The 24474-nt window shown below is 53.4% G+C and overlaps 8 protein-coding genes across 8 annotated transcripts; 3 read left to right on the top strand and 5 right to left on the bottom strand.

The window, feature by feature from the left end:
• Positions 1–9: 9 nt before the first annotated feature.
• Positions 10–1839, bottom strand: J4E85_011610 (uncharacterized protein; the record flags this gene model as incomplete). Its single annotated transcript, XM_051475811.1, has 3 exons — positions 10–283; positions 337–1654; positions 1740–1839. The coding sequence occupies 3 exons, from the start codon at positions 1837–1839 to the stop codon at positions 10–12; spliced, it is 1692 nt and encodes a 563-aa protein (XP_051320382.1).
• An 8572-nt stretch (positions 1840–10411) lies between these two features.
• CCT5 (T-complex protein 1 subunit epsilon) lies at positions 10412–13059 on the bottom strand (the record flags this gene model as incomplete). Its single annotated transcript, XM_051475812.1, has 8 exons — positions 10412–10456; positions 10811–10899; positions 11250–11430; positions 11480–12640; positions 12691–12784; positions 12850–12898; positions 12960–12977; positions 13056–13059. 8 exons carry the CDS (start codon positions 13057–13059, stop codon positions 10412–10414), a joined length of 1641 nt encoding a protein of 546 aa, XP_051320383.1.
• A 379-nt stretch (positions 13060–13438) lies between these two features.
• Positions 13439–14415, top strand: J4E85_011612 (uncharacterized protein; the record flags this gene model as incomplete). Its single annotated transcript, XM_051475813.1, has 6 exons — positions 13439–13445; positions 13511–13649; positions 13702–13741; positions 13792–13868; positions 13916–14264; positions 14317–14415. 6 exons carry the CDS (start codon positions 13439–13441, stop codon positions 14413–14415), a joined length of 711 nt encoding a protein of 236 aa, XP_051320384.1.
• Positions 14416–15330: 915 nt separating this feature from the next.
• Positions 15331–15589, bottom strand: J4E85_011613 (uncharacterized protein; the record flags this gene model as incomplete). Its single annotated transcript, XM_051475814.1, has 2 exons — positions 15331–15411; positions 15449–15589. 2 exons carry the CDS (start codon positions 15587–15589, stop codon positions 15331–15333), a joined length of 222 nt encoding a protein of 73 aa, XP_051320385.1.
• Positions 15590–16933: 1344 nt separating this feature from the next.
• Positions 16934–17744, top strand: J4E85_011614 (uncharacterized protein; the record flags this gene model as incomplete). Its single annotated transcript, XM_051475815.1, has 2 exons — positions 16934–17001; positions 17054–17744. 2 exons carry the CDS (start codon positions 16934–16936, stop codon positions 17742–17744), a joined length of 759 nt encoding a protein of 252 aa, XP_051320386.1.
• A 407-nt stretch (positions 17745–18151) lies between these two features.
• J4E85_011615 (uncharacterized protein) lies at positions 18152–19587 on the top strand (the record flags this gene model as incomplete). The annotated part of the gene is made up of 2 exons (XM_051475816.1): positions 18152–18435; positions 18693–19587. 2 exons carry the CDS (start codon positions 18152–18154, stop codon positions 19585–19587), a joined length of 1179 nt encoding a protein of 392 aa, XP_051320387.1.
• A 153-nt stretch (positions 19588–19740) lies between these two features.
• Positions 19741–21270, bottom strand: J4E85_011616 (uncharacterized protein; the record flags this gene model as incomplete). Its single annotated transcript, XM_051475817.1, has 5 exons — positions 19741–20057; positions 20113–20570; positions 20638–20761; positions 20876–21005; positions 21103–21270. 5 exons carry the CDS (start codon positions 21268–21270, stop codon positions 19741–19743), a joined length of 1197 nt encoding a protein of 398 aa, XP_051320388.1.
• Positions 21271–22353: 1083 nt separating this feature from the next.
• On the bottom strand, positions 22354–24360 carry J4E85_011617 (uncharacterized protein; the record flags this gene model as incomplete). The annotated part of the gene is made up of 1 exon (XM_051475818.1): positions 22354–24360. The coding sequence occupies one exon, from the start codon at positions 24358–24360 to the stop codon at positions 22354–22356; it is 2007 nt and encodes a 668-aa protein (XP_051320389.1).
• Between the last annotated feature and the right edge of the window lie 114 nt (positions 24361–24474).

A 24474-nucleotide genomic window follows, 5' to 3' on the forward strand; every position in this document is an offset into this window, starting at 1 on the left:
GATGAAGTGCTACCATCCGGAGCGGTGGTACTCCTGGGCGTCGCCGCCGTCGAAGAATTGGTTGTATGAGCTGTCGGGCTTGTTGTCGTCCCGGAAGGTGGTGGATCTAATTTGAGCTTGTTGCTCGTTGGTGTTGAGGCCTTTTACGTCCCCGGTGGTCATGGCCCGGCGTAGGGCTGGTAGGTTGACTGCGCTCTGAGCGCGCTTAGCTACAGCGTTGGTTGTAGCGTTCTTTTGCTGCCTCTCCCACAGCAGGTTTTGACGAAGTGATCCAGTGAGCTCACTATAGAGAAGTCAGTATATGTTGCATGTGCAGTTGAAAGTAGGACGACTCACGATGTAAGCATGTTCCTCCTACATGTCTTTGGGGACATGGCGGGTGGGTGGACGTTGGAGGTGGTCATGATGATGGGCTTTGGGCGGGAAGCCGGCTCGCGCATCATCAGACCCTTGTCCTCGTGGGGAGAGTTGCCGGTCGATGGACCGTTGGGTGCGTTGGTGCGGGAGCGTCGGATAGCAGGCGATGATCGCGATGCTTCGTTCTGTAGTGCTGATGCGCGGTCACCTTGGTGGAGCGCGGTGGTAAGTAGGGAACGGCGGGAGGTGAGGTTGGGCTTGGAGTCGACGCGCGAGAACAAGGGACGGTGCTCAGCAACGCTGGGGGGACCGCTCTCCTCGTTGTCGTCGTCTTCCCACTCGTCTTCGTCGGAGTCCTCGTCCTCGATGGCGCTCTCGTCGACATCGTCCTCGCTGTCGGTCTCAATAGCCGCCTCGCTGCTCTCGGAGACGTCGTGGAAGGTGCGGGTGCTGACCTCGTTCTTGAAGGAGGTCGTCTTGCGCATGGGAGCGGCGTTGCGCAGCTGCTGTGAGAGGGAGCTGCGCTGGAGCGAGTAGGCCTCGAAGGAGCTGCCGTTCTCCTCTTCCGAGGAGCCACCGAGAGTGAACATGGGCTGCTTCTTCTTGCTCAAGTCGGCCTTGGCCGGCAGCGGCTTGGTGACAAAGCTGGAGGTCTTCTTGAGGATGGGGGTGGGGTTCAGGTTGGTGGTGGACCGTACCGAGGTGGAGATGTGGCCGGGCTCAAAGCCGCGAACGACGCTGTGCTCGCTCACGTCGGTGGAGGTGCTCGCTTCGGAGCTGACGGCGGGGCTCATGATGTCGCTGTTCACCGTGGTGGCTACAGTGGAAGTCGAGGCTTCGGGGATGGGGCGGGCGGTGGTGGGGGGCGAGGTGGTGTGTTGGGCGGGCTTCTGCTCGGGTACAGGCGGGGCCAGCTGTGCAGGCAGAGGTGAGAGCGGCTCAATGAACTTCTTCTCTTGGATCGAGTTGACAACTTTCTCGAGACCGATGGGCGTCATGTGCTTGCCGCGGGCCTGGCTGGTGGCAGAGTCGTGGCGGCGCAGGTCGGGGCGGTCGGCCGAGAGATCAGAGCGGGAAGTGGTGATGATGGCGCTTTCCACATTGGAGTCGTCGGAGGCGACGCTGGTAGACAGCGCGGGCATGTCCGCGGCGCTAGCCGACAACTGGCGCTGGAAGGTCCACTGGGGAGCAGCCACGGGGTCTGGCTGGCAGCAGAAGGTCTCGCGGGACCACAACCGCCAGGCCATGTTCTCGTAGCGTTTGCCGTCTTCCATGGCAGGCGAGCATCGTGCAAATACTGAGGGGTGAGTTAGTCGCTGTTGTGCGCTTCACATGCTATCATGGCGATGTATCATGTGTCTATCGGCATGCATGTCACTCACCAGACCAGAGGCCGAACAGGTTCTCGGTGCTGCGGGTTTCGATGGTGCGCATGGAGCTGTGCTCGACACGCACTATGGGCCGTTCGGCGCGGAGAGGCATCGTAGGCGTTGTGTTGGGGTTGAGGGGGTGGTCGTTAACGGTGGTTCCGCTTGCGTCAGTGACGATGAGGTTCCGGGTGCGTCAATGGAGTTGCCGAGCAGAGGGAGTTGCCGGCGATGCTACAGCGCTGACAGATACATGGATAGACGGTGGTGAGTGAATGGGTGTATATGTGGGGAGGTCCAAGAGAGCGTAGTGGGTGAATGGGAGCAGGCGTGTAATGCTATGGGCGAGGTATGTAGAGAGGGCATGCAAGTGGGAGTGGATCTTGTATGTATAAGCCCAAGTACTGGTGTGCGTGCAAGGTCCACTAAGAAGGTGCAGGGGGGCAGCGACGACCTACGACCTGGGCCGACATGGAAGGCGCGATGGGCACCCACACTAACAGGAGACCCCTGCAACGCGCTCCTTCCCCCGGCAGATTGCCATCAGAGCCTTGATCCATGCCCTTGCGGCCTTTCTCGGGCTACCGCTCTTTTGCCCGGAGTCCAGAGTCTACCATGGATCCTCTCAGTCAGTTTCTGCGACGCTCGTGGCCCTCGTCCCCATCGTCATCCCCCCCAGAGACATGGCCGCATTCACTCTTCCAAAACAACGCATCCAGGGCCGCCGCCACCTGCGCCAGCGAATGCCACCTCTGCGTCGTCGCCCGCGTGGTGACGGCCTGGGCGTGGGGAGGCACATGATGTGAACAACACAGGCCGTGCACGCTGGTACTTCCAGAACACTGCCTGACTCGCTGTCTCTACCGCCTCCCTCAAGACTCATGCCCATCCCTCGCGCTGCTGCGTCGAGCCCATCGGGGCCATGCTGACCACGGCACCCTCTGCTCCTACGGCGCCCATGGTCGGCTTGCCTGGCTGACTGGTAGCACTGTCTGCTGTCGCTGGCGGACCCGTTGCACCACAAGTCACCTGCCCGGCGAACCTTGGGAGAAAGTTACGCCGCCGTAATACAATACCGCTAACTCAGCGGTTTCGAAAACCTATGCACGCCATGTGATGCTGCTTGTCGCATCCCGTTAGCGCTCGCGGAAGCAGCTGAAAACTTCCGCGCGGCGCTTCTTTTCCCTAACTCGCCTCTTCCGACATTCCCCCCTGCACGAGTCTAGCCTTTGAAGCCCATGTGCTTCCCTTGCCCAAATGGCTGCGCCCTTGGCTGTGCCTCTTGGACCCTGAGTCAATCCTCATGCCCATCCACACCAACTAGACAGCCTCACAGGCAACTTGGCACCCTCGACGAGACATGTACTCGTGAACGTCGCGACAGCCCTGTTTTCAGGTCCGCATCCGACACTCTGTCGTTTGCACCGTCTGCGTCGTCTGCGCAAATCCCCCGCACTGGGGTCGGCAACACGGGATCCTCAATTCTTCCGTGGCGGTCAAGAGCAGCCTTCGCACGCTCTGGTGACAGGGCTGCTTTCGGTGTGGTCAACTCCGCCTTTGTCTCTGCGATTGCGAATTTTACCGCCTACCACCAACGCTGACCTGCCACTGTGAATCGGCAAGCCATTGTTCGCTAGGTTCCTAGATGCGTTGGTTATTCGCAAGGGTGCCAGGCCACGAGGTACAAGCCCGGTGGCCACCTGGTTAAAGTGCTGTCCTCGACGCCTCTGAGACATGCCAGCTACCCCAGATATTCCGCTCCAGACTTTGGGGTAGCGACAGGTACCCTGCCATGGTGCACTGTGCGCCCACTCGTCCTCCAGTAACTTCCAACTTGGCTGTTATGCTACGTCAGTCCAGTACACGGCAATTTCTCGAGGTCATCTGGGGCGCCTGTCGAATCACAAAGCCGCAAAAGCATCAGGTGCGACCGCACATTATCGCTGAATGCGGCGTGATGCTTGTTTCATGAGTTGTACACCGGCAGCTACCTCTACGTGGCACTAGACTGTCGAGTGCCTGTCGCTCTGCTTATCCAACCGGTCGTCGCTCCTGAAAGCCACCCGGCTCACGATGCAATCGATCGCACATTATGCACAGCGATTTCTTTGGTACAAAGAACAAACGTCAGCGTGGGGAAGGGCGGGGCCATGTTCACCCCAAAGTATGTCGTTCGCTCGTGACATGACATGGAGCTGAACTTTAGTTCCCCGGACCGTGGCCCCGTCGTGGTTGTCGTATGCTTTTTCTCACGATCATCATACAACCGTCAACTTCCACAAGCTCTCCACCTCTATCGGCTTATCGCGACGGAATGAACCGCCATCAAACCTGGTACGACTGCACGATACACCAAAGGTGTATTTCATGTTCGCATTAGTCGTAACCACCTTTCATCGTTCCGAGACCGCGCATATGTTGTATCATGACCTAAATCGGGTTGCTTTGATCATCAGCAGGACGATGACTGTACCCCAGATCACGACATAGCAAGCTGTGACGCTTGCCAAGCGATTGTGGTATCGGGTCTGCCGTTGCTTTTCGCTCTACAACGAGCATGCACGGCCATATGGCGACGGTGGCACCTACGTGATCGGTATGCGCACACGTCGTAATACGAACGACATTCTGTCGAGGCTGCGCACTGCCCAACTTCGACGACTCTACTCTCTCACTGCCGTCGCTCTCTCTTCGGGACAAAATCGAAGCGATCGAGTTCGTCAGCGTCCAGCTGAGATGAGAGCTCGTATCTGCGTCGGGAGTAGCCAGCAGCCTGTCATCCGTGGTTATGACAAGTGCCGGGGAGTCGATCGCTGTATGATTACTCGTCACATGCTCGACGGCAAACGATCTCGGTACATTTTGTGTTTTCCTTTTACGAACAACTCTTCTGCATTGCGAATATGAGCTGCGCTATCAAGCCGCACATATCGATCTCGCATACAGCCCACACTAACTACAGGATAACACATACTGCACCCACGATGGCGGCTTGACAGTGCCACTCTACCGGACACTGGAGAATGCAAAGAGCCCGACAGCCTGGAAACCATGTTCGAGCTAACCGTATCGGATCCGGGGCGTCTAGCCGCTCCCCGCGGGCGTCGCGTGGCTGCTACCAAGGTGCACCAATTGCCTGGCTTGCAACCACCGGCTGTTACATCGGTTGGTCGTGATAGCATTACACTCACCTTTCCGTGTCACGTTGTGATCATGCTCTGGGTCGCGCAGCTCCTTCTCCTTCCTGGTGCTTTCCCGGCTCGCGCATCCCAGACTCCCCTTCTGTGGCGGCGCCCGGCCGTTCTCAGCGCTCACTGTCCAATCATGCGCAACAACGTGCTCACCCTCACATGTGCTGCTCGTCGCGATAGTTAACCGAGGCTTTGATGGTCAGTGCAATGCCGCGCAATGCCACTGAAACATCACCATCGCAGAGAATAGGAAGATTTGCCTTTCCTGTCGCTACAGCGCTTCTATCACATCTCTAGCGTACGGGGGGAACTTGATGCTGGTCTCCGCCGTCTGGCACGAATCGACATGAGGGATTTTGCACGAATCGCAGTAGTCCTGTGCGTTCCCCGGAAGCGGACGTTGCGCCCAACAAATAGCAAGGGAGAAATTATTCCTCATTTCCAGTGAGTCGGGTCTCCATTCTGGCGCGCATTCAGTATCGTCGATTGCCTGAACGAGGTGCTGTGGCTGCCCAAAGCAGCGACACGTTCCCCAGTGCCTGGCGGTGGGGCCCGACGCGCAGGCATCCCACGCGTGCACGCACGAGCTCGTCGCATCGTCCACCTCCGCACTGATAACCAACCAAATGACACCCGGACGTCTCGCCGGTCACCGATGGCAACGCGACATCAAGCGGATCAAGGCGCCGGTCTTTCCGCCGAATGTCACAAGCAAAGTCATTCATCTGTTGGCCTTCGGTGCAATGTCGACCTAGTATCCCGCACTTCGGAGCAAAGGTCCCAAGAGGCCAACTACAGTCTTCCAGGCTCATTACCCCAGCCGGCATCGAGTTCACATGGACACGCCCCCTGCTTGGCGAACGCCGTGTGGTGTATACTGCTCCCACGTGTGCAGCTTATCATGGCTTATCCGAGTAGAACGCCCTACTCCCGCAGGATTCTGCAGCGACAAACGGGCCGGCTCATTGCTCATGAGACCGTACCTGAAACCCAAAGATGGGGGTGAAAGTCTGCAAAAGCAACTGCACGTCTGATATCTTAGCAATATTTTTTGTAACGGGCGAATGGAGAGGGGTGGATTTGAGGATGTTTTCCCGTAGGATTGTGGCAGATTCCTTCGCTAACGGCCATCTTGTTCCACCTTCTGCATTCAGACTGCGCTTTGCATGGGCCCTCTTTCCGGCACCTACCTTGGTTAGCTTATCGGTCGAGCCGTGAGCAAAGTCTGGAGACCTCGTGGGACTGAAGACGGGTTACAGTTCCATTACTCGGCACCTTGCCATCTCTGGCAACCCTTCCAGACGCCTGTATGACTGGTCTTCTCCTTGAAAGCGGCTTACAAAACGTCTTGAAAGTTTCCAATATAACGCCTCGAACATGGTAGTTACAGGCTGTTGCAGAAAGAGGCGGTTGGCGAGGCTCTTTCACCCGTCCCGGGCTTATGGTTCCCAGTTCCAAGTCTGGTTCGGTAACACTGCGTGCTGACTGTCATCTGCGCGTCTTCATCTATCTCGTCCTACCCGAACGCGCTTACGGTGTCAACTCGAGTGGTGGTCAGCCTGCGCTGATGTACCCGCTCCCATATTGAATTCATTACACTCAGCCAGCGAGAGCGTATTACCGTGCTGTCGGGACCGAGGCGCTGACCCCAGATACCAACCCTGATTCCAAGGTCTCACTCTATGGTCGTACACGTCTACCTGGTGGTGCTGTAATGCTGTGGCAGGATGCTCGTATACCCCTTCACCGCCAGAAAACGGAGCTGAATTTGGACTCTGTTATTCAAGTGCCGCGCATAGCTTACGAAGATCGCAATGCCAGTCCGCACAAGACTATGATTGTGCAACACCCAAAGATATCGCTAACGAGCTCAAGACTAATAACACAACTGCCGTATCATCTCAGCAGACCCCACGCGTTACGCCCGACAACTCATCACACAACCACATGTATACCAAGGTACTTTATCACACGGCCCGAGTCTTACCAAGACTTTCGGCAGCCTTACACCTCCATGGTTTACCACGGCCCGAGCGACATGGCTCTCCATCCCGTGGTTGCGGTTCGCATGGTTCATGGATAAAGCACAAATATCCAGCCTATCAAGCCCCCAGCATCCTATGTCATTTCCAGCCACCACCACTCACTCCCAAAGTCGGTAATAGACGCAAGCGAGAAATTCGGCTCCCATCTTTTGCAGGTTCCTCCATAGCCCCATACGTGGCCGGCAGGATGTCGCACCAAAAGCGCGATTTCGATCACGCAGTCTACCTGTTGTAGCACACCAACCTTAATCAAACGCAACGTCTAATTCCACATTCTGGAAGAATAGGCAGAACCTCTCCTCCACTGACAGACAACCGAGGCGTAGTTATACAAGACTCTCGGCATCAGCGAACACCCCGTCGGGCGATACCTTCCGTTTCGGTTCTGTTCCGTAGCCTCCGCGTCCGCATGCCTGGCGCAATTACCCCAGACAAACGTCGTCGCGTGGTTCGGTTCTGCATGCGCTTTCACCGGTGCTTACGCGCTTCCTTCGTATCGGGGTATCATATCTGGCTGTACTTTATGCTATGTTGATCCGCCGTCACATCACATGCGAAGCTATTTCCGCGGTCCCATATCTCGCGACGAGTTTCGGAACACGAACTTCGGGCGGAACATGATGCTGACATCAGACGGCAGACGGCTGTAGAGCCAACGGTGAGGGAGGGAAGGCTCGGGGCGAGAGGGCGATATTACTGCCCTGCGTTTAGCACGCTCGGGGCTCTTGCTTACTGTGACAGATGACTTGACCTCTGCGCTGTACAACACAACTACCCTGATAGCGTCATCAGCATCAAAGTCATGCTTTCTTGCGGAACTGGAAACTTGGAGACCCCATCTCCACCCCCGCATATCAGCCCCAGATCTGATCTCGCCACAGCCTTAATCCGGGCTGACACCTCGGGCGCAGTCAAGGTCAAAAGTGTCACCGGTCACAACTGAGGCTCCATGCGTCCGGACACGTCTCCAAGGCTCTCACATGATCCTCTCCATTGCCGCTCTTGACCCGTGCCGTCGTCGAGTATTTTCGGCCCCCTGCATGCCACGTTTATCTCCACATCGACACGCGCAGTATATCACAATGCCGTTATAATAACTCTCGTTACGTTCATGCACATTCACCAGGTTAGCATGAGATCCCGCCCTGCTCCCGGGATATCTTCGTCACGCGCTTCCGCTTCGCCTCATAGTCGATCCTTCGTGTATGGGTATGGGTAAGGCGAATGGCCAAACCATGCTGATAGTGAGATTGGGCGCGTGCCTGAATACTGTGGGCGATCGCTTAGCTGCATTTAGAAAATGCTGCGGGCATACTTACGCGAATGTATAGTCTTTGTTTGATATAGACTAGATGCGGTTCTCTTTCGATAAGGGAGATCAGAGCGAATGGAGCGCCGACTTCCATATGGTAATTGTTGGAATGGGCGATTCGTTTCGAAGGATTGGTATGGTGATTGCATGTCTAGATTTGGATGCGAAGGCTGATGCGGATGAGTTCGCCGGTGCCGACGGGCCAACTATGCGTGTATGCTTTACAGAACAGGATACACGTTCTGTCCTAGAGCTACATCATCGTCTCGGATGATCATCGAAACGACAAGTCGTCGCAACTACCATGATAGCATCATCTCCCACCGGCTATCCTCTACCCGCAACCTCCCATTCTATACCTTCTACCCGTCATAATAATACCACATACTCATAGTCCCCTCCACCCGTCAATACATCTCCTCTCCACCTCCCCAAATCATCTCCACATCCCGACCTCTCACAGCCCATCCACCCTCACTCCACCTCGCTTCATCTCGCCTCGATATTTAGCGACCGGGTAAACCCTCCTCTCCCATGTCACACACGCTCCTTCGCTGCAGAATGCAGAAGCGCTGCACGTCAGTAGCGCAAACACGCTTAGATGAAGGAATCCGTTCCTTGCGGATATGTCCGTCCTGCATACGACAACACGAGGGAAAGGATCAGACTAGCCGGTTCGGTGCATATGTCGCTGCAGGGCGTTTATGCGTATAGTGGTGTGGTGTTGTTGAGGTGGAGGTGGGCTGTGAGAGGTCGGAGGTGGAGCGAGGGTGGGTGGTGGCATAGTTGAGCGTGTCTGGGAAGGGTAGTTTGGTATTGGTATTGGTGTAAGCGAGGTATGTTGAGACATGTGGATATAGAAATCGACTTATCGTAAAGTTCGCGGTTAGCTAGAAATGTAGTATGTCTTCTCCGAGCGAAATTTTTCCAACCCAGTCACGAGTGTTGTTATCATGTATCCATTCGTAAGACTGATTTGGAGGCCACATCCTGTATGAGCAAAGCATCAATCAGCCTTGCAGCTTCACATTGACGTGGAAAATAAGCAGATCAAGCGACCTCCCTTTACTGTAGGTTCTATAGTGTTCAGCCTTTCCGTTATGGAACAGCTTGGCCGTTTAGCCCTGAATATGGGAATGGTAGAACATGAAGTCTTTCTCGAATGATACCTCTAAAATGGACGTTTAGCATTGTTCTCTCCAACAGGTGTATACGCAACCATTTTCAATTAAGATTACGGTTATGTTTCTTTACCCACGTATTCTTCCACTCCCCTCACTCCCCTCAAGAGCCCTTTCCAATCCATTGAATTTGACGTTGTTCTACGGAAGCTAGTAGTGGCATTGCATACACTCAAGCTTCCCCTCATTCCTTTCCTACTTTCATTTTCTCTCGAGAAGATAAAAACATCAAAGGCCGATACGAAGAAAAACAGCTCATGATTCCCTTCAATATCCAACAAATAACCACACCTCGCATACCAAATGATTCTCGTATCGGGACTACATAAATCCCCTGCGTATCGTGTATTCAGATGTCTCGTAACGAGCGATAACGATGCGACGGGTTGAATCGAGGGTGAGGATAGAAGTCAGGAATCGAATTCCCCGATCTGACCAACACGCGATCGAGCATGCCATGCTATGCACATATGCGATATGCGATATGCGTTCGCATCATGTAAAAAGGATTCGGTTCGCTTACGGGAGACCGGACATGAGTGTCAAGGACGGACGATCGTAGGATCAAAGGATCGGGCCTCAATGCCGCGGAGGGACACTGTGATGCAAAACATGATACGCAAAGCTAGACGACTCGAATCACCAGATACGTAAAGACGGCATGGCATCAGAGTGTGACGCCGGCATCGATCGTCAGCAACATATCGCTATTCGAGAGTCACTTAATCCTCGTATTATGCTAGGCACACATGATAGCACCAAGATGCTTGTATTGATTTTACTTTGAATAGTCTATGGGTATTAACGCCTTAGACATACGTAGCTTCTAGATGTTGCCATCCAACATGCCCTTGCGCCTTCGCCCGACGCGCCCACGACCAGGCACAGGCACAGTCACAAACACAAGAGCACAGATCAATTGGTGTGATAGGTACGGCGTGGGTGACATGATCAGCGTCTAGAAGTCCTGGTCGTCGTTTCCAGCAATGATGACGTTGTTGACCTGTGCGTTTGGTGTCAGTAGTTGTTTGCAACAAGGCAGTGATCCAGCGGTGAGGATAAACGGTAACACAAAGCGAGAAAAAGGGAAGGGTGGTGTTTGTTCGCGTGTAACGAGAACAATGCAACCTGCATAAAGCGCACCACCCGTGCGACGCTTTATCTTCGGCTTCCCCGCTTCCCCGGCCTTGCAATCGATCCAGAAGACGGACGCAAGGGAGGGAAAGTGAGCAAAGCGAGGTTGCACAGACGGGAGGGAAGCGGAAGGGATAGCGGGAAAGGGAGTCACACCAAGGGTGTGCGGTGCGACAAACGACAATTCGTTACGGAACAGGGGCGGGAAAGTTACGATACGTACCTTGAGTACCATACGGCACAGCTGTGTAGCGAGCAACAGTTGTTGCCGCTTCGAGATCAAGGGATCGATCACGAAGTGCTCCTTCATATCTGTGATAACGCCACGTTAGTACAATCTTCGGTAATTCAGCCACCAATGAGGCCCATGACGTTGTGCATAACAATGACAGCAAAGCAAAGGTCTCAGATGACTCCTGCTCATCTCCACTTGTAGTTGCGTTCATGCCAGCGCAGCAAGTGGCGTGGCGTGGGGTAATGCGCCGTACCCCACGGGGGCGTTGGATGCGGGAACTGAATGCGGGAACTTGGATGCATCACGGGTCTCGGGTCTCCCGGAGATAGTCCGTACTGCAGCTATGCTTGATAGCGGTGAGGCAGCCGGGAATCATAGAGACAGCCGTGGGGAGATGGTTGGATAACAAAGAGCGAAGTGCACTTACCGTTGCTTCCCGTCTGCATGCAGTCAACACCTAACCTGGTGTTTCCCTCCTTGGCTTGTCGGGACTTGATGTTGGCGAGGGTTTCGATGGGGCTAAGACCGGAGTTCTCAGCCAGCGCCATGGGGACGGCGTCAAGGGCATCGGCGAAGGCGCGCATCGCGTATTGCTCAAGGCCAGGGCTCTGCGAAGTGTTAGTTGTTGTTGTTGTCGCGGAGCTCCGTAACGCTTACCTTGACTGCGGCATCCTCGACTGCGAGCGAGCATGCTACTTCCGCAGCTCCTCCACCGTATACGATACGGTTGTCGCGCACCAGGTTTCGGACGACGCAGAGGGCATCGTGTAGTGACCGCTTGGCCTCGTCAATGATCATCTTGTTGCTACCGCGAACGAAGACAGTGACAGCCCTTGTGTTCGCACACTCCTCAATGACCAGCATCTTGTCGCGAGTGGTTCCGAAGGTCAGTTCCCGGACGATGCCAGCCTTTCCGAGCTTCTCTGCGCTGAGGTCCTCGAAACGGGGTACGATGCGTCCGTTGGTTGCGATGGCGATCAACTCGATCTCTGGGCCTCCTACCCACCGTACAGCAGGCAGCTTGTTTGTGAGGAGAAGATGGTTGGCCTCGTCGTCGAAACCCCACTGACATATTACTACGTTGGCGCCGGTGTTCTTGATCTGCTCAATCATCTCGGTGAACTTGTTTGACTCGTAGTTTTGTAGCTTCTTGAACTCCTCTACGGTGGTGATGTCCAACTTGTGCTTGGTCTTGGGCTTCGGTGGCTCGAACGCGCATGTGAGGATGGCGAGTTTGGCGTCCTTGACCTCCGACGGCATCTGGGGATGCGAAAAGTCCTTGTCTATTATGACACCCTTGACAAGTAATGTGTCTTCGAGCGATCCACCGACCTTGCCGTCAACCTTGATGAGCTCGAAATCGACGTCTTTCCGCTCGAGATCTGCGACCGAAAGCACAGCATCTACGGCGATTTTGGCGAACTGGTCGTGCGCCTTGGAAACGATCTTGCTGCCCAAACTTGTCTTTGCGACCTTGAATAGCTCTTCGGTGTTGTCCTTGGAGAAGTGGATCTCGTCGCTGACCTCGTCGAGCTTGGCCACGGCAACCTCGCAAGCCTGGTCGTACCCGTCTGCTATCCTGATGGGGTGGATGCCCTTGTCGATAAGGTCTGCTGCCTGCTCGAGAAGCGCGCCCGCCAAGACTACGACACCAGTTGTTCCGTCACCAATCTCGTCGTCTTGTGATTTGGATAGTTCGACCAGCAGCTTCGCGACGTGGTTGGAGATTTCCATCTGGGAAAGAATGGTAGCGCCGTCGTTTGTGACTGTGATGTCTCCGTCGGGCGAAATCAGGATCTTGTCCAGTCCTCGGGGTCCCTAGTTTCATAAGTTTGTGTCCTACTTCCCACTAGAGCGGTGTTGCGTACCAGAGAGCTCTTGACGATGTTCGCGACCGTCTTGGCCGCGAGGATGTGGGACTTGACCGCATCATTGCCGTGTTGCCTCTGCTTTTTGCCTTGACTGCCCGGGATATTAGCTGCTGCCTCTTACTGAGCCTTGGGCCCTATCCATATCATTCCACGTACTCTCTGACAATGATGAACGGCCTGCCCGATTCATCCTTCATCACCTGCGCTATACCCCACTTTGTCAGTCGTTGATTCGCGGGCGATTCGTAGGAGATTCGGACGCATACCGTTAGAAAGGTCGACCTCTGTAATTATATAATGTTAGCATGTGTATTCAACTACCGGGGGTTTGGGAGTTCGGAGCTGTTGCTGCCCGCACTTACGCATCTTTGCGGTGTGAAAATGCCCGCTGAAGTAACAAATGCACGACTCCGAAGAAGTATCAGACTACGAGTACACACTAGGAGGGAATCCCAGGTATGTTTGGTAGTGAGGGGTGGTGGGGTATAGCCAAACAGCTGCCATGTCGGTCTTGAAATTTCCCCAGAAGGGCTTGGCATCAGGGCGCACGGCCGCGAGTCGCGAACGCGCCTTCCGCCAGCTCCAACTCTCCGAACTGCCCTGACGCTTGCTGCCCCGAGCTGCCACCACACCCATCCCAGCGCATCGCGGGCATACAATCGCGCTTATCCGAATCGCCTCAAGCTTCACGAAGCTATCTATTCGCGTTATCTCCATTTCCCATTCATAGCGACAGCGATTCGACATGCCTCGTGAGTCGCGCCCGCCCGCCCAAACAATCACCATACGCGTAATATCCAGCTGCTAACTCGCGCAGCCGCTCTTAGCGATCACGGGTCCTCGGACGCCGAAGACGTCCCCGCGCAGCCAAGAAAGGGAAAGGGAAAGCAGCCGGTGCAGGAGGATCCCATAGACGACGAAGAGGACGAGGATGACAGTGAGGTGGGAGAGGACGAGTACGCGCAAATCCATATGTACATGGATCGCATCGTGTTGACAATGCGACAGATACGTCGTTGAGGCGATTCACGGCCACAGATTCACAAAGGTGCGCGCAAACACCACCTCTTTCCCACGCGCAAACACTGACAACACCAGGGCGTCCTCCAATTCGACGTGAAATGGGAAGGCTACGACGACCCCAAGGACCGGACATGGGAGGCAGAGGAGAACATGTACGCTGCGGCATTGCTCTGTACCGGGTTGAGACTGACAGTCGCAGGGAGGGAGCCATTGATGTCCTGAACGAGTACTTTAAGAAGATCGGGGGCCGACCAGAACCCAAGGGCCAGAAGCGGAAGGGACGACCATCGACCGCCGGCATCAAATCCGAGTCTGGCACCCCGTCATCCTCCACGAAGCGCGCCAAGGCAGACAAGCCAGAGAAGAAAGTGGTAGAATGGAGCCCACCACCAGGCTCATGGGAACACGACGTCGACCACATCGACACGGTGGAGCAAACAAAGGACCCCAAGACGGGCCAACTGGAGAAGTTTGCATACTTGGTGTGGACAAATAAGCAAAAGACACAGCACCCTCTCAAGCACGTCTACCAAAAGTGTCCACAAAAGGTGCGTCAAAACATGTTTTCTGGATATCATTCACCATACTAACACCTCGCAGATGCTCGAATACTACGAAAGCCACCTAGTCTTCACCGAGAACGTGGACGAGCCTCTAAACGGTGACGACACCAACGACACAGTGATGAACGACGACTAATCCGCTTAAGTCGAGTAGTACCCGAAACCGAAATTGTCGATCAAGATATTCCCTTCCGGTGAAGTTCGATTCGACTTCGCCCCCGCGATGCCATACGCGAAGATGCTACCCAAAAACTTCCGTTCCCCGACATGGTCACCCATCACACCTCTTCTATCGTTCCTCCAGTCGCCGACCGTATCTCCCATCACACCTCCTCTTCCGTTGCTTGAATCACCGAAAGTGTCCCGGTTGATACCCACGGAGCAGTTTTCATCTTCCAATCCTCTGGTGCGCTTGGGGGCTCAGGAGGACCCTGATCAGCTGCAAAAGGGTACACATGTGTCTGCTGGGTATGGCGTATAGGCACTGAATGTATTATAAGAACTTCTTTGGATAGGTACGGAAAGGGAATACTGGAGTATCAAGGCTTCGTTCAAGCGGTTCCAGTTTCGCATTGTGTATCTGGTATCGTTCAAAATTTACAACGTTTATACATAAGCCTAAGATACGACCTACAACGCCCAGTGAACATGATCGCGTGCCTTGCAAGTCCATGTCAGCACACCATTGTGGTTGGCATGCGCTTTTCCTGTACTAAATTCTCTCTCTCCCAAGTTGTGAGCAGAGGCTCAAGTCGAGTCAAGTCGAAATAGTTCACAGACGAGGCAATCAAGAGAAATGGTTTTGAGTAACTTTGAGTATGTGATTCGTTCCATTCCATGCGCAATTGTATATACAAACATAACAATAAGCTCCGTAATAACGTTGCGGGTATCCCAATTCGGCCCATGCCAATCGACATGGCTTCTTCAATCGCATTATCTCGTTCTCGCGTACGATGAAACTCCAAGGCGCAAGTCGCATAGCCATGCAACCGCAACTGCCTAAAAACGCCGGTGCCATGCATATGTTGTTGGTGTGTTGTACTATCTTTCATGTCGTCGTAATAATGTCTTTTTGTTCCTCTTTTCTCTTGGTGTATCGTGTCTCCGTGTTCCCTTGTGTTGTGTGTGTCTGTATGATGTGGTGTGATGTGGTGAGGCGTTTACACGTTCTCAGTCATATCAGAGACGGACGACGCAGTGCCGCCGACAGCCATGCGCGTCTGCAGGTAGTAGATGAGGTATGCGATGGCGGCGATGAGGATGAAGAGGATGAGGATGATGAGGAAGATGACGATGTTGCGCTGCATGGTTGCGGTTGGGTGGGGTGGGACGAGGGGGTCTCGTTGGTGGTTGTAGTTGAGGTGGTGGTGTTGATGTGTAGTAATGCGATGCAAAAGTATTCTGTAACAAAGTCAGTAAATCGTCCTTCGCAGAATGAGTAATAATTGTATGCGCACTGTAATCTCAGCGCAAACAATCAATGGTTTTGTATAACGCGGTCGTGGTGGTGTCCAAGCTCGCTATCGTCCAAGCAACACTCAGTAGTCAAGCGATGGTATCCTGGAAGCAATCGAATGACCAAGGATAGCAATAATAAGATGGATGGTAGTACGAAGGAACTCGAAAAGTACAAGTGTATGGTAAGTGTGTGTGTGTGAGGGGAATCGAGTTAATAATATCAGCGAGGTAATCTGCAAGCCAAGTCGTAGTCCATTCTGCAGGTGGCATGCAGGCACTTTTGTACAGACGTGGCGGGGTGCGTGCGCCGCGTGGGTGGTTGGGTCGCGTCCATGGCCGGAGGGGCTGGCGTGGCTGGGATGCCGGCGTTACTGGCGGTGAGGCTGGTCTCGAAACAATGGTTGACGGAATTGATTTAATTGAGTACGTGGTGATGCGTTTGTTGAGGGAAGCTTGTTTTTGGGATTTGATTCAGGGTATAGAGATTGAGGTTTGTGTTGGTAAGGATGGGGGGATGGGAAGGCGCGCGGTCAGGTGTTCTGGGTCTTGGCGCGTTCGGGGCGGGAGAGCGATCTGACAGCTCGGCCTTGCGACGACTTCACCACCATCACTATGCATACATGATGAGGCTTACCATTACCATTGCTAAATATGCGCACCGCACAAGTCACCACCACTTCAATTCGACGTCCGCGCAACATTGCAGATCCAGCGTTCAGGCGGCCGTCCGTGAATGCGACAAGGCGCTTTCCGCGTGATGACTATCGATTCGCTGTTGTCAGCCTAGTTTCCGTTCGCTTCGCAGCAAATAACTTCTCTGGTCGAGTTCATAACTGAAGATCAAGTCAATTGGTGCCTCATTCGGTGAACATGGCCATCACCAGCAGTGCACATTGCTTTGGTATCGAAGACGCAACGCAATGATCCTTGTGGTGAAGTTGCCCCATCTGCGAGGTGAGTGCCATCAATCATGCTACGCATGGTGATATTCCCGTGGCAAGGTAAGATTGAGCTATCTCACTATCCGGGAAGCCATAATCGAAGAGCGAGTGAGAGACAGGACTGCAGGTGCCTGTAAACTTAAAGCACCTTATTCGTATTCCACTTCTAAGACACCACCTTTCCTTACCTCTACGATCGAATCAAAATCAGAGGTAGACAACAGTATGCCACCCAAGAGAACCCATGCCGAGATGTCGGCTACAGGAACCGAGCCGCCCGCGCTGGATTCCTGTCCGCAGGGAGAGGATTTGGTCGCTTTGTAAGTGGCTTCAATTCTCTTATAAGTATAGTCCACTGACCATTCTTGACAGCGCACTAAATCCTCGGGTCGTTAGGTTACGCCTGGGTCCTCGTGATGCCAGCCTCGGTTCCATCCACGTACCCTGCGAGTTGCTAAAGTCGGCCTTATACTACGAAGGCGCTCCCACAAGTCCCTTCCTGAGTCCAGGCAAACCCGAATCAGACATCTGGCTCAAAGGGCCGTTTTGTCTCGACGTGCTTGGTCTGCTTGTGCAGTGGCTACACACTGGCAAGTACAATGAACTACGTGGCCCTGCCAGTCGGTTACGTTGCACAGGCGACGCTATAGACCTGAAGATAAGACCTGATCTTGACCAGAAAGACACCATGGATTGGGCAGTAAAGGCTGCGACACTAGCCTGGCTGTTAGGTGACGAGCTGTGTGTGGACGGATTCCAGAGCTATGCTATAGAACGCCTCTTTGCCGCTCTTGCACGCAAGTCACAGCACCCACAACTCACGCCAGACTTGTGCGAGTTCGCTTGGGGTCATACAAGCGAATTCGCATGTCTAGATTGGCTACTGATGGACTTGGTGGTTCGCAACTGGGGTGATGGGGCTATTGTTGATCAAGCAGATCTGCCCCACTGGTTTTCTGTCATATGCAACGAGGTTTACTTCCAGGACAAGTTCATGGAGGGGACTCTCATATCACTTGAAAAACGTCGTGAGAAGGTCTTGGTGCTGAAGGACTATCTCTGAGTACCCGAGAGCATGCAGGAGACACCAGCTTCGAGAAGACGAGTGCGAACAAGACTACGAAATGGTAGTCAGATGGAATGGAGATTGGAGAAAAGCAATTGGCATCAACTGGAGTGGATCTTGGTATCTCTGGGACTGTTTGTTTTACTTGATTTGGTTACTTCATCACTGTGAATTCAGCATCTGCTACCTTCTTCTCCTGAACTTCGCTTCCGAGCCGCCCGTCTTGGCTACTAGTTTCTTTCCAGCCTAGGTCTTCGTCTATGCGCTGTAGTCTTGCGTAGCATCTTTCTCGGTAAAGCTATCAATCACACTTGCCATATAAAGAGCCGGTAGCCCAGACATGTATTGTAACCCGCTTCCTATATCTCTTTTTGCCTTCCCTCAATGCCCCATCGCCATCAGCCATGAATGTCGAACGCTGCATCAGCCTTCACAACGAAATCGTACGACACGGCTGGGTCGGCTCAGGCCGCTCCGCAGATACACTTGCTTCGCACAGCAAATCTTGGTTCGAAGTGTTCGGCGATGAAGCCGAAGCCGAACGATCAAATCTCTCGCCCGGTCTCATTCAATTCCTCGAGCAAGTCCAGATTCCGCGCGTAGAAGAAGAAGGGTTCTATCCTGAGTTCTTTTACTGGGTTCAAGGCCTGTCTCATCCTGAGCACATGTTCGAGTTTAAAGATATGTTGTAGGATTACGACTATACCAATGACAAGGAGGAGAAGGGGAAAGGTGATGAGAATGGTGGTGGTGAGGAGGAGGGGGGAAGGTGATGAGGAAGAGAAAGGCATCGAGGAAGATCAAGTTGACGAGGAGGAAGAAGGTGATGAGGGAAGGCGCTTAGTCCTGTATGCTGCGGCTCACTTCGATACAGGGCATATCTGTGGATTGATGTAAGAGACTTCATGTTGCTGTTCTACTGGAACAACGAGCTCACAAGGACAGATATGACCAGAAGACCAATCTCTGTACTCTCAGTCTCACTATATACGATACCGACGACATCAGTACACAGAATTGGTATTCTTTAGAAACCGTGCTTACTCTCTGGCTCTCTCAGATCCGCAACGAGACCATCCAGGCCGCACCAGAAAAAGGAGGGAGACTTCGAGAAGAGTGGCCTGAAGTGTTCGGCGAGTACTGGGAACATGCGCCTTGGGTCTTCGTGCCGTACAATGAGAATATGCTCAAGCACAACCTCGATGTATGGGAGAAGCTTGTTGAAGCAATCGAGAGCCGCATGCCTGCAGCCAGTAGATCACAAGCAGCCGAGAGACCCATGTACGGCCTGTTGGACGACAACATACGCGACACAATAGACATCCCCCATCAATGCGCATACGATTTCCTCTTCCCCGCCCGCCGCCCCCGCTTCAAGATGATAGCTCCCGGTCTCCGCGTCATCACTTCCTCGGACTTTCCTGAACAACCCTTCCGCTCCTACATGTCCAAAGATAAAGAAGAAGTGCCACCCGTACTACTCTTCCAGTCCGACCTAAACTTCTCCGAAGACCCAACCTGGACTCCGCAAAGTTTAGACGACGCCATGGTACCGAACTTCTTCGACTACCGCGATATCAAGACTTATCCTTCTGGCTTATACCTACTGCCTACCAATCACAGAAGTCTGGAAGACGGAATCTCGTTCGTCTTGCCATACGCCATTGGTGGGAAAGGGTTTGCGAGGCGAGGCGATGGAACAAATTTCGCGGGTGGAGAGGATTCGCGTGGGAAAGATAGCTTCACAGAGTTGTATCAGCCTGGACGAAGGGCGCTTGAAGAATTTCAGGCGCAGAGTCTGGCGGGGGTGTTGGAGAGTTGGCTGGGTATGGTGGAATGAGGGGACTGGAAAGTCGATGAAAATGGGGTGGTGGGTGATGTGGAGACTTGGAGGGAAGCGGATACGGAGGAGGGATGGAGGAAGTATGTTATATCGAGTAAAGAGCCATCTGGTAGCGATTGGGAACTGGTGTAGATAGATAGAGGGCTTATTCTAAGGCAGTGAGGCTTCAATAACCACATCTAACGCATTCTCATGCCTCCAAATGCCCTCAATTCTGAGTCCCACCGACTCGAGTAGTTCGCGAAACTGCGACTCAGTTCGCTCTTGACCAGAGAGCGATTGCATGACGTTGACATCCATGGCCGTAAACGCCCATGGTGCGTTTCGATTGGGTATTAGAAGCTCTTTGATGAGAAGCTTGGAGTAACCGGGCTTCATAGCGGGGACGATGTTTCGCAGGATGCGGCGGCATGCGTCATCGCTACTGAAGTCATGGAGGATGTGTTGGAGCATATATGCTCTCGCATCTATACAGGAGCGTTATTGCCGCACGGTTGTCACACGACAACCTTAGAAACGTACCTTCAATTGGCTGAACCTCATTCCAGTCTCCCACATGCGCTTCAAACCCATCTTGCTCACTCCGATCAACAATATGCTTCAACTCCTGCAGCACGAGTCGACCCTTGACATCTCCTCCAAGCGCTCTCCTCAACAGACCCAGATCACCCGCATCGCCGCCTCCGATGTCAACAAGTAGTACCTCCTCGTCAGACACAGGTCCACCTTCCACTAACCGCTCTCTGAACGGGTAGTACCCATCCTCCCAAAAGAAAGGTTTGCCGGCGTTATACATCTGAATCATTCCGCCGAAGCGCTTGCCCATCGCTGCGTCTTCGTTAAAATACGTGTAAAGCGATTTGTTAGAAAAGCTATGGGCGTGTTGGAACGAGCCGTTGCTAATATCAGATGGGTTGCGGTGGGAGATTGAGTCGAGGAATGAGGGGACGCGCCAGCCCACGTTGTAGAAGTCATCGAACCTATTGGGCGTGTGGTATGAGTATTGAGACGTATGTATGTGCGTGAGAGTAGTAGTTTGGGGCTTACATAAAGTGTATAGCATCTTTGAACGACTTCTGCCTCAAAGACGCTGAGAGCCGAGTGCTTGCGTAGGTATCATGATCGACTTCACGGATTGTGCCGTTTGCTGCTAGATGGCGTAGGAAGCGTGCTGTACGTTCTTCATTAGTACAACTTCATGAGACAAAGATTTCCAGTCTCTCCAAATAGTTCCGCATGCCAATCTTGAGGGCATTTGTTGAAGCTCGCGACGAAGTACACATACCAACCAATTTTGCATCCGCCCCCGCAACCTCAGCAATCTGCTCACACGACACCCCTTTCTCACCAACATCACCCAACGCTTCAAAAACTCCCCATTGCAAAGCAAGTCGAATAGCGAGATAATGTCCAGGCTGATTGTATTTCATCCGTGGTTAGCGCTAGTCGACCGAATGCAGTAGCCACAACCCCGCAAACCCAGAAAGCCCACGGTAAAAGCGTAAGACATACTTCATTAAACGTCACCCGAAAGACAGCTTCGTCTGGTCTTTCCAACTCGTTCCTAAGCGCTTCGGCTAAGCCGCTGAGTTGGAGGCGCTCGGTGTTGCTGAGTTGGGTGCGGAGGGTTGGGGCGGCGGCTAGCAGGGTTTTGAGTTGGGAGAGAGCATCAGGTTCCATGGTATGCGGAAAAGTGAGTTTAAAGTATACAATTTGTGAGGGGCGATGCTAGAGATTGACGATGATACGGCATCTAGATTGAACATGCCGGTAGAGGGGAAGTAGCCAAGAAGGCGTATTGCGCCTGCCGTTCCAGGTCAAGCGCAGGAAGGCAGGAACGGTCGGGTGCATAAGTCTGTTCGTATGCTCCAGGAACACATTTGGGAGGCCAAAGACGTTTGGATAATGTTTATGTTTTCTTTGGGGGATCTGATGATGGGCTTCTGGGTTTGAATGTCGATTTCGTCGTCTACACGCCTCCCATGATGTTCGCGACTTTTCCCTTCTTTCTTTCCAATCGTGCTCTGTCCATCTTCCATTGACCCCAGCAGCATGCCAATCCAAAGATTATCGAGCCTCTGGGAGGAGGAAATCGTCCGTAGAGGGCTCGCATTTGGGAGTGACCAAAGGGTCGAGCTAGCAGCATCGTCGGTTACTTCTGGAAGAAATAAGTTGTCAGTGGAACTTTCCGTATCTTTACCAGCTAGTTGTACCTTTTTTGGGGGGTGACGTCGGACTGTGGACAGGAATGAGAAGCAGTCGTGTAATGTAGGTTGACGAACAGACAAGTCGTAGGTGTCGAAGAGTGAAAGTAGTGTCGTTTGAGACTGTTTGTGATGGAGAAAAGCGGGAAGTGAATGTGATACACGGCGACAAATATATGGTGAACGAGATATCTGGTAGCTTTCCATGCGTGACATGGTAGCGACAGAACACAGCCGTGGTTGTGAAAAGCCAGACCCACTTCATGTGTGCGGTACCACCTTCACTCAACTCCTGAGCTCAAGGATATTTGTCACGTCCGACTACATCCCCGTGATACGCATTATGCCATAACCATATACATTAACAAAAAAGGGTATATACAACCACTTCGCGCACTTCGCGTGCTTCCAACCCTTTCATCTTTGCGACCAAGAGTAGCTCAACACTATACAAAAGCTCTCATCTCAATCCCAAATCCAAACAAACACCAATAACGCCATTCTTTTCCTGAATCTACCCCTCCATCCCATCTTATCCCGTCTCATCAACCCTATCCTCTCACTGATAAAACCTCCACTTAACCTCCTTACACGCCCACTCCTTCTTGATCCCATTAATCCTCTCAACCTCCCACCCACTCGTCCACTCCTCATCCCCCACCTTCCCACCCAACCGAATCACCTTGCTGAGATGGCACTCGCCCTCCCCCTTCGCCGTATACCGCCACTGCAAGCAGTCCTCGACTTCCGAGCAAACGGCCTGGCAGCGCTCGGAGCTATCTGCTGCATCGGGGTGTTTCTCGGCGAGCTTGTCCCAGTTTGGCGGTTCTTTCTTGTCTTCTTTCATTTCCTTGCCTTTCTTGTCGTCTTTTTTGTCGTCCTTCTTGTCTTCGCGTTTGGAGATGCTGTTTGAGGTGGGGAGGGCGCCGGCTTCTTGGAAGACGCGGGAGTCGGGTGGTGGGGCGGTGTCGAGTTTGAGTTTTGGGGGGTCTTTCTTATCGTCTTCTGCTTTCGGCTTCGCCTCTTCTTTGGCAGTGTCTTGCTCTCCCTTCTCTTTCTCTTTCTTCTCGGCATCTTGCTCTTCCTTCTCCTTCTCCTTCTTCGCGGCGTCGTCTTTGAGCTTTTGCCGGCGTCCTTCTGGTGCAACGATCTTCGTGTCCTGACTCAGGTTGTCCCAGCCCACCTTTCGCGTTTCGATGTGCGGTTCCACTGAATCGTGATAGGCGTCGCGGTACAGATATGGCTTCTTCCAGCCATTCGCGGTGGTCCACTTCTTCTCAATATCCCACTGCCTCGTGAGTTGGTCACCGCCAAGGTGATTCCATGACACGGCAGGAGCACACCAGTGCTTCCTGGTGTAGTCAAGTGTACTTGGCTGCTCACTCTGGAGAAGTGGCCAAGAAGCGTAGAATTCCACGTGTGCGTCGCCAAGCGCCTTCGCTAGCATCAAGTCGCCGCAGCATTGATCGCCGTTGTCCGGTTCCCACTTGGTTGTGTAGAGCTCATCGTAAGATTTGGAATACCGTCGCAGTGCACCCTGAGACATCATGATGCCTGCTCCGCGCTGCGCCACCTGTGTGCCCGCGATGTAGTAGGGCGCTCCGCTGTAGTACGGTATCCGGTAGTCCAGCCTGTTCAGCCATTGCAACAGGTTCGTCCAGCTCAGACTCGTGTCGGCTTCAATGAAGACAAAGAACTTGGCGCTGGGGTTCATGTGGTACGCCTTGTACACCATGGGCAGGAACTTCCACTTTTCCAGCTCCTCCAGCTTCTTCACGTCTGGCTTGTGCTCCGCATCAGCATGCATGAGCTGGTATTCCTGGAACTCCTTGTGCTTGAACTTGGTCTCGCCGCTTATGGAATCGAGCGCATCGTGTACTTTGTGTCCTTGGAACTCGCCGGCATGGTCGCTGAAGATGGCAAAGGTGGGAACGCAGGCTAGCAGATTGCTGAGGTGACTGTTGAGCTTCTCGATTTCGGCTTTCGATGTCTTGAGGACGACCATGACGTCTTTCGCTCCGTCGGCGTCGTTACAAAACTTCTCGACTGCGTGTGTAGGAATGGCGGCTTCGGCGGGCTTCGTAGGCGCAACGTCTGGCTTAGCCGCAATCGAAGTCTTCGATGCAGGCATCGCCTCAGTGGCTAGTGTTGTAGGCGCTGTCATTGCGCCTGAGCCTGACATGCTCCCCGACTTATCACCACCCTTCAACTTTTCTTTATCCTCCCATCTTCCGCCATCTTCTTCATACTCCGCAACGCCTGTCTCGGTAGGCGCGGATGGTGTTGTCTTTCCCTTTCCACCTTGCGCTCCCTTATCGTCCCATCTGTGATCATCTGTCTCCTTCGGATGATCTCCGTGTGCTATCGGCGTGGATGTCGCGTGCGGAGTCTCGATGACGGGCGGCGGTATTATCGGCTCGGTATGCACATTCTTGTGGTCGTAGTGGTCGATAACGGGTATCGTCGGCTGGGGCGTTTGTTGCGGCAGACCGAAAGTCCAGAAGAAAGTCAAGAGCGAAAAGGAGACGATGATGATGGCGAGCCGTGAGGGGGTGATGAGCGGCATCGCGGCGATAGGGCTTCGACCGCCAAATTTGTAAGTTGAAGTTTGGTTGAGATTATTTTAGGGCATTGAATTAGACAAAGTCTTTGAGTGAAAATAATCAAGTCATGGTGGTCG

This window comes from Alternaria conjuncta (assembly GCF_024043145.1).
Source record: "Alternaria conjuncta strain BMP 0040 chromosome Unknown scaffold_38, whole genome shotgun sequence".
In the NCBI taxonomy this organism is placed as follows: Eukaryota; Fungi; Ascomycota; class Dothideomycetes; order Pleosporales; family Pleosporaceae; genus Alternaria; species Alternaria conjuncta.